This window comes from Canis lupus, chromosome 20 (genome assembly GCF_048164855.1).
Source record: "Canis lupus baileyi chromosome 20, mCanLup2.hap1, whole genome shotgun sequence".
NCBI classification, from domain to species: Eukaryota; Metazoa; Chordata; class Mammalia; order Carnivora; family Canidae; genus Canis; species Canis lupus.
Window position 1 is genome coordinate 27,895,717 of NC_132857.1, and position 13,205 is coordinate 27,908,921.

At 39.7% G+C, this 13,205-nt stretch overlaps 1 protein-coding gene across 6 annotated transcripts in view; it reads left to right on the plus strand.

Annotated features, from left to right (window-relative positions):
* SAP130 (Sin3A associated protein 130) overlaps positions 1-13,205 on the plus strand; it is an 83,148-nt gene that overhangs the window by 34,426 nt on the left and 35,517 nt on the right. For all 6 annotated transcript variants that reach the window (XM_072788698.1, XM_072788693.1, XM_072788694.1 and 3 more), the window contains 3 exons: positions 1,766-1,887; positions 7,369-7,671; positions 8,361-8,538. In XM_072788698.1, the coding sequence (XP_072644799.1) occupies positions 1,766-1,887; positions 7,369-7,671; positions 8,361-8,538 (603 nt within the window). The remainder of the gene's footprint in view (positions 1-1,765; positions 1,888-7,368; positions 7,672-8,360; positions 8,539-13,205) is intronic.

The following is a 13,205-nucleotide window of genomic DNA, read 5'->3' on the forward strand; positions in this document are numbered from 1 at the left end:
TCATTTTTTCCAGGCTCTTTTAGCAGGCAGAGATAGGAAGTATGCGATGTAATAAAAACTCTTAAGGGGTGCCTGGGTGGCTCACTCAGTGAAGTGTCTGACTCTTGGTTTTGGCTCAGGTCATGATCCCGGGGGCATGGGATCAAGCCCCTCCTCAATCTCCATGCTTGAGTGGGGAGCCTACTTGAGATTCTCTTCCTCTCCCTTTACCCCTCCCCTGCTTGCACACTCACTCTTTCACTTTTTCTAGAATAAATAGATCTTTAAAAAAAAAAAAACTTTTTAGGACATGCTGATACTTCTAGTATAACCCCATTACCTTCCCCATTCCATATTTGTATCTCTTCTCCCTTAGTGAGAACCCGGTATAGTGCATATGAAGTTCAGAATTGGATCGTTTTTAAATGTTCTTTTTTTTTTTTTTAAACATTTTATTTATTTGAGAGAGAGAGCATAAACAGGGGGAAGGGTATAGGGAGACGTAGAAGCAGACTCCCCACTGAGCAGGGGGCCCAACATAGAGCTCATTCACAGAGAATGAGATCATGACCTAAGCTGAAGGCAGAAGCTTAACCAACTGAGCCACTCAGGCGCCCCATGTTTAAATGTTCTTGTTTGAGTATTATCGTGTGTAGGAATCCTTATAGGTTTTAATATACTGGTCTTTGTGTCCACTCTCCTTGCTAAACACACCTAACAGGCCTAAAAGTTTATAGATTCTCTTGGATTTCCTATGTAGGTGTTTGTCTACAAAAAAAGGACAGTTTTTTTGATGGATGAGTGATTTTTTTCATTTCCATTTTGCATACTTGTGTTTTTCTTGTTCCTGATCTTCCAATGTGATGTTGAATAGACCAGAGATAGTGAACATTCTTATCTTATTCCTGAATGGGAATTCTTGGGAATGGGAATTCTTGGGAAATTTCAGTATAGATTTTAGTAGTTGGCTGTTTTCAAATTGAGGAATGGAGTTTTTTCCCATTCCTATTTTTCAGGTATTTATAATATGAATAAGTATTGAATGCTATCAAAAATTGGAAGGGGGAAGTAGTTTTTCTTTAATTTAGTATAGTTAACATATAGTATTATGTTAATTTCTATTAAATAATTTTGTATATCTTTTGTGATATTTCAAAGGATTCTTTTAATATTTTAATAGGATCTAAAACATTCATAGAAATTTTCATATTGAATCATTCTTCCTGTGGTAAACTGTATCTGATCATGATGTATTTTGTTTTATACAGTACTTAATTCCATTTTATTTAGAAATTTTTACATTGATGTAGAGAATGAGATTTGTTTATAATTTTTTCTCCTATTCTCCCTATCCAGTTTCGGTGTTGGTTAAATTAGATCTTGTTTCTTCTCTTTCTGGTTTCTGAATCAGTTTGTATAAGTTTATGTTAATCTGTTTTACACGTGTTTGATAAGATTTGCCAATAAAAACAGTGTAAACTTAGAGTCTTTCAAGTGGAATTTAGCAGAGAAAACCTTTGATTACTAAGTTTTCTTGAGTCAGCTTTGGTCATTGTTACTGTGTGTGTTTTTATGTTTATTGATGTAGTTATTTAAAATACCCATTTAAAAAAACTACTCTCTCTTCAAGTGTGTCCTTTGATCTAACAGTTTATTTTGGGACACAATTGAGGAAATGTTGGCATGACATATAAGGTTGTGAAGAGGATCTGGAGGATAGGATCATTTGAAAATGAAGAAGAAAATAGACCTGTTTTGCTTCATATTATCTGTCTTCCATCTATAGACCATCTGTTCCCGTTCAGTTCCAGTACTTTTTGCCAACATACCCACCTTCTGCATACCCACTGGCTGCGCACACGTACACCCCAATCACCAGCTCTGTGTCCACCATCCGACAATATCCAGGTATGAGCCCTGCTATTAGGAGGACTTTTAAAATTCCAATTTTTGCAAGCAAAGAGATCAAAATTGATGAGTGGGTATTTGTAGTATGGATTTAACTACCTTCTATCTTCAGATTCAGATAAGGTTAAAATCTGAAGCTTTAAGGTTTTAGATCACATCTCTATGATCTATCCACTTATTAGTATATTTGTATGGTTTTTATCCCACCCTGAGGATGATGATTTACCAATTTGTTATACTTTGAAGTGGCAGTACAGTTAAAATGATAAAACCTGTACTTTAATGGGGCTTCTGTTTTGTGATATGTTGTGTTTTTAATATTAGTCCAGTTCTGCTCAACACTTAGCATCCCGAGTTATAGTGTTCTTTTTGCCAATCCAGAAAAAACAGCGCTTACTCTTCACAGTTTGTGTTTTCTTTTCCTATGAGACTCTCAACTCACTTTAGGCATAAGAGAGGCAGATTGCCCAGATTGTGGGCATTGCCCTTCTGTGTGATCCATCACTGCAGCCAGGGCTCCATCAAGCCATTGAGTACTTAAAGGGGGACCTGGCACAAATGAAAAACTGATTGGTTTTGTTTTGTTTAACTTAATTCAAATTAGAGAATTTTTTAATATGTTTGGAACAACTTAGTGATTATGAAACTGTTTCAAAATTGTAGATTGTATTGAATCAAAATACAAATAAAATATTTCTAATAAAAATTGAACTCAGTATCTGATTTGAAATGTGTTTTATTAGTAAAACATATCCTGAATTTTTATAATAACAGTATGGAAAAGAGGATGTAAAGTAGCTTACTAATTATTTTTATAACGATTATATTTTGAAATTGTAATATTTGAAATATATTGAGTTAAAGAATATCATTAAAATTAATTTGTCCTGCTTTTTACTTTATTAATATGGCTATTGGAAAATTTATAATTGCACATATGATTTATGTTTCCATTGGACAACGCTGGTCTAAAACTTCCAAATATTAAGGTATTTAAATAGCTTTGCAGACAGATTCCTCAATATCTGCATTGGGTTTTTTGTTTTTGTTTTTTTTCCACAGAACTTTCCCCAAGGCTTATTTATTAATTTTTTTTAAGATTTATTTATTTGAGAGAGAGAGAGAGTGAGGGTGGGGGCAGGGGGAGAGGCAGAGTCTCAAGCAGACTCCATGCTGAACATGGAGCCAGACACAGGATTTGATCTCACAACTCTGAGATTACCACCTGAGCCAAAACCAAGAGTCAGACATTTAACCAATTGAACACTATCTAGGCGCCCCTCCCAAGGTTTATTGTAATGTGGGGAAATAGCTGATGAATTATTCTGAGTTTTCTATCATATTTTCTGTACATCAGATTAATAACATCTTTTTAAAGGAAACATATAACTGTTCTTTATTAACAGTCCTATAAAGATAAAACCATGTTTAATTAATTATTGCCAAAAGTAGGATGCAAAAAGTATGGTTGAACCATGTTAACAATTAAGTAAATTTCATGTATGTGTGTGTATGTGTGTTACACTAATTGTTGAAAATTCTCAGCTGTCAGTAACAGCACTTCCTTCAGGTTCATTAATCTTCCTCAGGCAGTTGATACTTCTATAACAATGCAGTCATGTTGCCTTTCTGGGGAAGGTAACTCATGACCAATATGTATTTCTCTGAATACTATTCAGCTGAAAAATACCTGCAGAGTCTCTCTTCAGCTGAACAGTCTATGCAGACACTATCATTTTATATAAACATTTATTTGTAAAAATCCATTGTAAGAGCACCGTCAGAAGTATTGGGGATCCTGCCAACCATCTGTTTCACTACATTATTATTTTTTCCAAGTGACTTCTTTCACCACTACAGTAGTCCTGATAGATAGGAACACAGAAAAATGAATAATCCAGTCAACAGCAGTTTATTTCTTCCAATACCAATACCATCATTGTTGGTGCAGATGATGGGAAATGTGTTACTTCTCAGACATGTGGATCTTTGCATGCATGGATGCAACTAAAGAAGTGATTTTTTTTAACCAGCTTACAATCTTCTGTTTTCAAGTAGCTCCTTTTGAATGATTTTAAAGCAGATGTTTTCAAATCAGAGAGGACAGGAAAATTTGTATATATATAATAGGCCAAATATGAGATTACTGTAATACATAGTTTATGATAAATTAAACCAATTTGTTCATGGATTCTGGTTACTTATAAAGATAGAATCTTGTTGGTTATTAGATATAGATATAAACATGTAAGTATGAATATATATGCATAAGCTGTATAGTTTGCAAGTAACTGATCCTCTCAAATTGTTCCTGAAATTTCACTTGTTTCAGAGATGTTTTCCACTCCATTCATTTTTTCATTCATGCATTTATTTTTTTTTCTAAGATTTTATTTATTAGAGAATATGAGCAGGGGGAGGGGCAGAGGGAGAAGCAGACTCCCCCTAAGCAGCAGGGACCTGATCCTAAGGCAGATGTTTAACCAACTGAGCCACACAGGTACCCTCATTCATGCATTTAGTAATTTCAGATATTTATTGAAACCCTGTTGTTCTATGTAAAGTTCTGTGTTAGGCTCTATTTGTAAGGTTGGCTTCTAACCAGATCACTTAGAATAAGCTTAGAGCCTCATAGGGAGAGAGGACATGACAAGCTCTTACTAGGAAGTGCCAAGTTCCAGTAAAAGAGGCTTAAGCAAAGCCAGCCTGCTTTTGAGTTAAGAGAGGTTATTTCCACTTGAGAGGGTAGGGTTGGAGGTCAGAAGTGATTTCCTAAAGGAAGTGAAATTTGGAAAACCTCTCAATGCACAAGACAGAGCTATGGGGTAGGATTTGGGGAGAGCACTCTCCTGTGTGTGAATAAAGTATTAGCATAGAATATGTGCTTGGAACAGAGCAGTTTGGTTTTGGCAGGAGTGTAGTGTGAGTAAGAATGCAGAACATGGAATGAGATTGGATCTTGAAAGGCTTGGAGTGGTGACTAGACTGCATGTTCAGGCAAGTGCCCACAACTGTTACTGAGAAACAAAGGTTTACTCACTTCTTAAGAAGAAACTAATAATTTGGGGGGGTTAGTTCTTTTTTTTCTTTTTCTTTCTTTCTTTACAACAAGGGAAGAATTGCAATGTAGCAGTCATTATGAACTTTTTTTTTTTTAGAAGATTTTATTTATTTATTCATAGAAACACAGAGAGAGAGAGAGGCAGAGACACAGGCAGAGGGAGAAGCAGGCTCCATGCAGGGAGCCCAACATGGGACTCGATCCTGGGTCTTCAGGATCACACCCTGGACTGAAGGAGGCGCTAAACCGCTGAGCCACCTGGGCTGCCCAGTCTTATGAATTTAAATGTGCTAACATTTCATTGTAATTTTCTCATTGGTGATAACAATTTACCTTTTCTTAACTGCTATATGGTTTATAAAATTTAAATTACATAGTTTCCCCCTTTTTTTTAATTGAGGTATCATTGACATATTAGCTTCAGGGATCCCCGGGTGGCACAGCGGTTTGGCGCCTGCCTTTGGCCCAGGGCGCGATCCTGGAGACCCGGGATCGAATCCCACGTCAGGCTCCCGGTGCATGGAGCCTGCTTCTCCCTCTGCCTGTGTCTCTGCGCCCCTCTCTCTCTCTCTGTGACTATCATAAATAAATAAAAATTAAAAAAAAAAAACATATTAGCTTCAGAGGTACAACATAATGATACGGTATTTGTGTATGTCATCAAATCACCATAAGTCTAGTTAACATCCATTGACAACAGAATTACAAATTGTTTTTTCTTGTGATGAGAACTTAAAGAAATATCCTCTTAGCAACTTTCAGATGTACAATATAGTATTGTTAACCATGGTCACCATGCTGTACATTACATCCCCATGTCTTACTTCTTTTATAACTGGCAGTTTGTATCTTTGATGCCCTTCCCTGTGTCTCCCACCCCCCTTCCCCATTTCCTGCCTTTGGCAACTACCAGTCTGTTCTTTGTATCTATGAACTTGGTTTGTTTATATTTGTTTTTAAATTCCATGTATAAGTGAGATCATACTGGGGATTTTCTGTCTTTGTCTGGCTTATTTCACTTAGCATAATGCCCTGAGGATTCATCCATGTTGTCACGGGTGGCAAGATTTAATTTTCTGAGGCTAAATTATGTGTGTGTGTATGTGTGTGTGTGTGTAGATAGAGATTCCATTCTCTCTACCCATTTATCCCTCAGTGGACCCTTTGGGTTGTTTTGATATCCTGGCTATTGTCAATAATGTTTCAGTGAATATGGGGTACAAATATCTTTTTCTGGATTGTTTTGATGACTGAGAAGAAACATCATTTATATTATTCTTTCCATAAGTAGAAATTCTTTTTTGATTCCTGGGAATACTGTTGTTTTCAGTTCTGTTGTTGTTGAGTTTGTTTTTAATATATACAGTAGTGAAAAGGAAACTTGTTTGTTCTCTCTCTTCAGTGGATATGTGGAAGTTCAAATTCATAGTTGCCATATATCAGAAATACCTGTGATGGTGGTTCCATCAATTAGAGTAAAGGTTCTTGACCTGGGAGTTACGGATGTATCTCAGAAGTTTTATTTAGGGATCCCTGGGTGGCGCAGCGGTTTGGCGCCTGCCTTTGGCCCAGGGCGCGATCCTGGAGACCTAGGATCGAATCCCACATCGGGCTCCCGGTGCATGGAGCCTGCTTCTCCCTCTGCCTATGTCTCTGCCTCTCTCTCTCTCTCTCTCTCTCTCTCTGTGACTATCATAAATAAATAAAAATTGAAAAAAAAAAAAGAAGTTTTATTTAGCACAGTTGCCTGTTCCTATTTGGAATTTAATAGATGATTTATTTTTTCTTGTTTTAATGCTCTTTCTAGTAATCTGCAGCAACATCATATCAAACTGATAGGAAGTGAGGGGAAAAAACTCTAATATATAGAGCTTTATGTAGTGCTTAGGGAAAAAATAAGATTTATGGGGCACCTGGGTGGTATAGTCATTTGGGCATCTGACTCGGTTTTGGCTTGGGTCATGATCTTGGGATTTTGAAATTGAGCCCCAGATCAGACTCTGTGCTCTGTACTGAGTCTACTTGAAATTCTCTCTCCCTCTCCACTCCCCACCCCCAACTTGTGTGCACTCGCTCACTCTCTCTCTCGCTCTCTCTCATAAATAAATCTTAAAAAAAAAAAAAAAGAAGACGACGACTAGGGCACCTGGGTGACTCAGTTGGCTGAGCATCCAACTCTTGATTCCAGCTCAGGTCACGATCTCAGGGTCATGAGATCAAGCCCCACATTGGACTCTGTGCTGGGTGTGGAATCTGCTGAGGATTCTCTCTCTCCTTCTTAAAAATAAAAAACCACAAAACTGAGGATTTAGATCTTTTAGGGTGGAAAATTCTGTTTTCATTTTAGTGTTTTTCTCTTTATGTGGACTGTGTCTAATCAGAGCTGACATTCTTGTAGTCACTTTCTGCATCATTTTCAGTTTCCGCTCAGGCTCCAAACTCTGCCATCACAGCTCAAACTGGTGTTGGGGTAGCATCCACGGTCCACCTAAACCCCATGCAGTTGATGACAGTAGATGCTTCTCATGCTCGACATATCCAAGGGATCCAGCCAGCACCCATCAGTACACAGGGGATACAGCCAGCCCCCATCGGGACTCCAGGAATACAGCCAGCACCAATGGGCACACAGGGAATTCACTCAGCAACCCCAATCAGCACACAGGGACTTCAGCCTGCACCAATGGGTACTCAGCAGCCACAGCCTGAAGGAAAGACTTCAGGTAATTTGAGTTTTTGCATGGAAGTTGGTATGGAGGAAAGAGTGATACTAGGTTTAAATCCTGGTTCTGCTACATATTGGTTAGGTAGTCTCGATTAATTTCTCTGTGCCTTAATTTCCCTTTTTTAACATGAATTGCTTGTAATTTATCTGTCAGAGTCATTGTAAACATTAAGAAATATATACATAAACAGCCAAATATGCGTTTGCATGTGTTAAAGCACTCCATAAAGTTGAGAGAGCAAATTCACCTTATTACAGTGTTCTCATTCTGTTTAAGATTTTTTTTGGAGTTGTATATGAAGCTGTAAAATTAATGTATCATTTTTAAGGATTGTTGGTATCCTTTTTAGGTGTTGAGAGGCAATGATATTTCACAAAAACTAAATTATTTCTTGAAATATGCTACGTACTTTATCTTATCTGATGTTTTAGTAATTATGATTATAAAGCAAAGAGAAATGGTTACTGATCATGCATCAGTAGACTTAGTAACCTCTCTCACTTTGCCATCTGCTTTTAGGCAGATGAACATTGTGTTCATCCCTTCCCTTCTTGAAACTGGACAGTCCTAACACGGGCACTCTAATTCTGGTAGTCTAATTGTTTTTGTCTTAAGTGACATTTTAGTAATGTTTCTTTTGTGTCCTTTTCTTCATTGTTCTCTCCCACCCCCTCCCTGTCCTCCAGCCGTGGTGTTGGCAGACGGAGCCACAATTGTAGCCAACCCTATCAGCAATCCGTTCAGCGCTGCTCCAGCACCAACAACTGTGGTGCCGACACACAGCCAGAGTGCTGGCAGCAGCGCTCCTGCCCAGGGTTCATCCCCCCGGCCCAGTATCCTCCGGAAGAAACCTGCCACAGATGGGTAGGTAGATCCAGTAATGCTGCACGACACCTCTAGTTCTGGATGTAATTAGTAGAAACAGTAGGCACTCCTCCAGTGCTGGTAGCAAACTCTATATATAATCTCTCATCTTCTGTGGCATTTTTTAATCTCTTTCAAAATAACTTGAACGCAGGCTTATTCAGTAGAGCCTTACCCAGCAAAGACTATAGGATAGTCAGAATCCATGAGCCTGTGGAGGGTCATTTTATAAGTAGTTGTTGGATACTCCTTTAGGAGTTCTCTTTAGTTTGGGGAGTTTAATTCTAGACTTTCTGAGTAGCTTCTAACATACCCTTCAGGCTTGTCTAGGTAAGCACATTAATGTGTACTGTGTATTTTTTTCCTCATCGACCGACATGACTGTTGCTCAGAGCAAGCAGTACCCCAGGTGTATTAAGTATAAGGGTCATATTCAGTGACAGGAGTGCCCTGTGTTGCCAGAGAATCTCTGAGTTGGTGTGGGTCATGGGCAAGAAGATATATGCTATGCTCTGAAACTTAAAAACTTGAGAGGTGGAAGATGGGCAGTCACACTTTAGAGAGCAGAGTTCTGTGACTCTACTGAGCTAATGTGCATCAACAGTAGAAGACAGTAAAGGTTAAAGCATAGCAAGAAAATAAGCTGCTGCATCTGTATAGGGTTTCCAGATGCGCAGAGCTTTGCCTCCACCTGAGTCTCTCTTTTTTTTTAAAGATTTTATTTATTTATTCATGAGAGACACAGAGAGAGAGAGAGAGGCAGAGACACAGGCAGAGGGAGAAGCAGGCTCCATGCAGGGAGCCCGACGTGGGACTCGATCCCAGGTCTCTGGGATCACGCCCTGGACCGAAAGTGGTGCTAATCTGCTGAGCCACCCGGGCTGCCCACCAGAGTCTCTTTTAAAGATAAGTCAGTCTGTGGCAAAGGAACCTTATCAATGAAAATGCAAGGCAAAGCTCATACTTAACATGGCAGGTTGAACACACACTTCTAAATTTCTTGTCCCCTCAAAACCCTATAGAACTTTTAGCAAAGAGGCTTTCTGTAAAGATACAGACACACAGATATGGGGAGAATAGGAGAAGGCAACAGCAGCCAAACTCTGAAGCTGGAAAGCAGGTAGGTGAGTGATCACTCACTTAGCTCTGAGAAAGCTGAATGTTAAGTGTATGGAGAACATTGAGAAGCATCCTCACTGAAATTGCTGAGTCTTCAGAAGGACCAGGAATGGGAAGGACAAGGGGTAGAAGGAAGCTGAGTTGAAATCTGTTTGAGAAGATTAGAGCCCTGCATCCCCTTCTCTGTCCGTACTTTGTTGTACACTGCTCCTTCCAACCCCAGCTTGCAACCAGCCGGGAGGGGGATTAAACTCTCCCAGATGGTGCATTGGGATCAATCAGCAAAGGGTGGGCCAAGAGTCTTTTACCAGAAACAGATTTGCAGAGTACTGAGACTCCCTAGTCCTCTTCTCCCTTTTTAGCTGGCAGAACCCTGGCATTTGAATGCTATAGGCAAAAAGTGAGATGAAGACTCCACTTTCTTTCTGGGATTGTCCAGCCCAGGGGGAAAGATGCAAAGATCCCAACACTAGGGATTTCATAAGATCAGGAATCAGATCACCTTACAGTGAAAATTAAAATAGACAAGGGCTGGGGTACGTGGATGGCCCAGTTAAGTATCCAACTCTGGATTTTGGCTCAGGCCATGATCTCAGGTTGTGAGATCGAGCCCCGCATTGGGCTCTGCACTGGGCATGGAGCCTGCTTAAGACACTTTCTGTCCCTGTTCCTCTGCCCCTCCCCACCTTTCTCTCCCTCTCTTCCTCAAGCTCCGAATTTCCACCAGTGTTAGTTCCCCACTCACAATCATGAACACACATCCAAGGATAACCAGGTATCTGAGGGGCCTTCTAACAATGCAAGATATAAACCGTAAGACATACTGGAAAACAGCCTGGAAGATACAGAGGCTAGACAATGAGAATAAAAGTAAAAGCAAGTAAAGACCAAAACTATGAATGCTGTCTTCACAGGACAAAAAAAGATATATTCATGAAACAGGAAGGCAGTATTGTACAAAAGGAACATTTGGAAAACAATAAGAGTGTGTCCTGACATTTAAACTACGAAAGCAGAAATTGAGCTCAGAAGAGTTGGAGAATACAGTTGAGGAAATCTCTCGAAAATAGAGTAAAAAAGCAAAAAGATAGGAAACAGAAAAGAACATTAAAAGTACCAGTTGAGGAGAGCCTCTAAATAATGGAGTTTCAGCAGGTGATCAGAGAAGATGAAGATCACTTAAAAACAATTCTTAGAAAGTTTCTAAACGTGAAGGGCATGAGTTTCCTGATTTTAAATAACCATGAAATGCCCAGCACAGTAGATGCTGTGGACACAAATACCCCAGCACCAAGATAAACATCTTGAAATTTCACAACCTTGGAGATAAAAGATCTTAAAGATCTTCCCTGTTCTCTTACACTTTGTTGTCTCCCTATAACCCTTCTGCTGTGCCCCCATAGTTGAGTCTGTCATCATGAGAATTCCCTGTATTCTTCCTCTTTGAGTGTGCCTGCCTTCTTTTTTTTTTTTTGGTGATAACATAATTCTTTTTATGTATTTAACATTTTCTAGAAAAATGGAATATTACTCATGATCTTACAGTTTGCTTTTTCTCTTCATGCAAAGTAGACATCTTTTCTTATCGTTACATATAGATCTACTTTCTTTTCTTTAATGAACACATAGTATTTCAGTATAAAGACAGGCCATCGTATACGTATGTAATCACTGCCTTACTGATAAACCATTTGGGTTGTTTTTCATTTTTCGCTCTTAACAAATATTGCCAGTACAGACATTATCCTCCATGGCCCTTTTGGACTCATAGTAGCTTTTAGGACAATTTCAGGAGGAGGAAACTCTGGATCAAGGGGTGTGTACATTTTTAATTTTGACAGATATTGTCAAAGTGCTTTCCAAAACAAACCATCAGCTAACACACCCCATCACAGATACAAGTGCCTGCATTTCCCTTGATCCCAGTCCTGGTCGTGATTTCCCCCTGTAGTCTGCATTTCTCTAGGAACACATTCACATTTCTTCTTCCAGAAAGACCCTTGTAGAGTGTCTGCGTATTTCCCACTGGATGATGCTCATTTTATTGTGGACTTGAAAGGCTTGAGGTCACAGGGTTAGTCTGGCTGCTGCCTCCTCCATGGGACACACTGTTCTCATTTGTCACTGACTGTCACCAACCCCTGTGTGCCTGCCTTCTTTAACTAGCACCTGGCTCTCCCCCAGGGTCTCAGCTCCTGCACTGTCTCCATGGTAGTGACTGTCTCTCCTCCCCATTCTTCTGTCACTGGGCCTGATGGTGGAGTTGATGTCCTCTTTTTGCCTTACTGCTATTTTCAGGCCATCCCTCTTGGAAAGTGCTCAGTCTGTACTCCAATTTCATAAAATTTGCAGTTGAAAAAATACTTTCACATAGCCACGTTATTCCAGGCACACTGAAAAGTTTTCAAATAACTAAATCAGATTACCATTAAAAATTTTGCTCTTAGGTACACTTGCTATCATTTAAATGCTTAGATGCCCCATATGGGTAGAGGCTACCTTGTTGGTCAGGGCCACTCAAGAGGCTCAATCAGATTCCAGTTTGACTTGCAGATATGTTTGTATGTCCTTCATAAGGTCCCTAACGTCCAGCTGTCATTGTGTCCGAAATGATTGCCCAGCTCTCTGGCTTCTGAGTTGTTTGAATGCTTCCCTGTCCTTCTCCATCTATCAGCAGCACATACCATAAGCACATACTCAAGCCTTCTCTGACCTCTTCTGTCCTCCAGTGTCCCACAGCCTACCTTCTGTCTTCTCACCACCCCGGAGGGATATTGCAACTCCAGGGGTACTCACCGGGGAAACTTCAGTCCACTGATGCTACCACTTTTGCATTATTCCTCACTGCTTTTCATGGATGGCCTTTCTCTGCTTTCTCTGACTTGGCTTTCGTAGTCCATTACAATTACAATCACTTCCTTGCATACAGCCCCCACTTCCTTGTCCCCCACCTTCATCTCATCAGAACCAGCTGTTTTACCTTTGCTCCTCTCAAAACCACCCTTCCTCATCCACATTCGTTACTAGCTGATGAACTTGTTCCCTACCTTTTGAGAAAAATGGAAACACCCAAAAGAGAACTTCCACAAACTCTAGCTCTTACATCTCCTTACCTGCCACCCTCTGTATCCCATGCTCTACTCATCTCATCTGTTACTCTGGATGGACTCTCGGTGCTTCGCTGACCTCAGCTTTTGTAGCCTGCTGAGAACAGTGCTGTAGCTCTTCTCCCTCTCTCCTACTTACTTAGCCTTTTCTTGATACACATAGAAAGCATACACATGCTGTCATTTCTTCCATCCTAAAACCCTTCTGTTGAGCCACATTGCTTCACTACCTACCCCATTTTTTTGTTCCTATTTGCAAAGAAAATAAAGGAGTTACATATATTTGCTAACTCCAGTTTTTCTTTCAGTTTCTTTCTCTCTCAGCACTTTCACTGAGGTATGGAAAACTGCAAAGATAATGCATGTATGGTGTAATTAGCACAGGTGAACACAGCATACACCTACTATCTAGGTCAAGAAAAACGATATTACCAACACTTT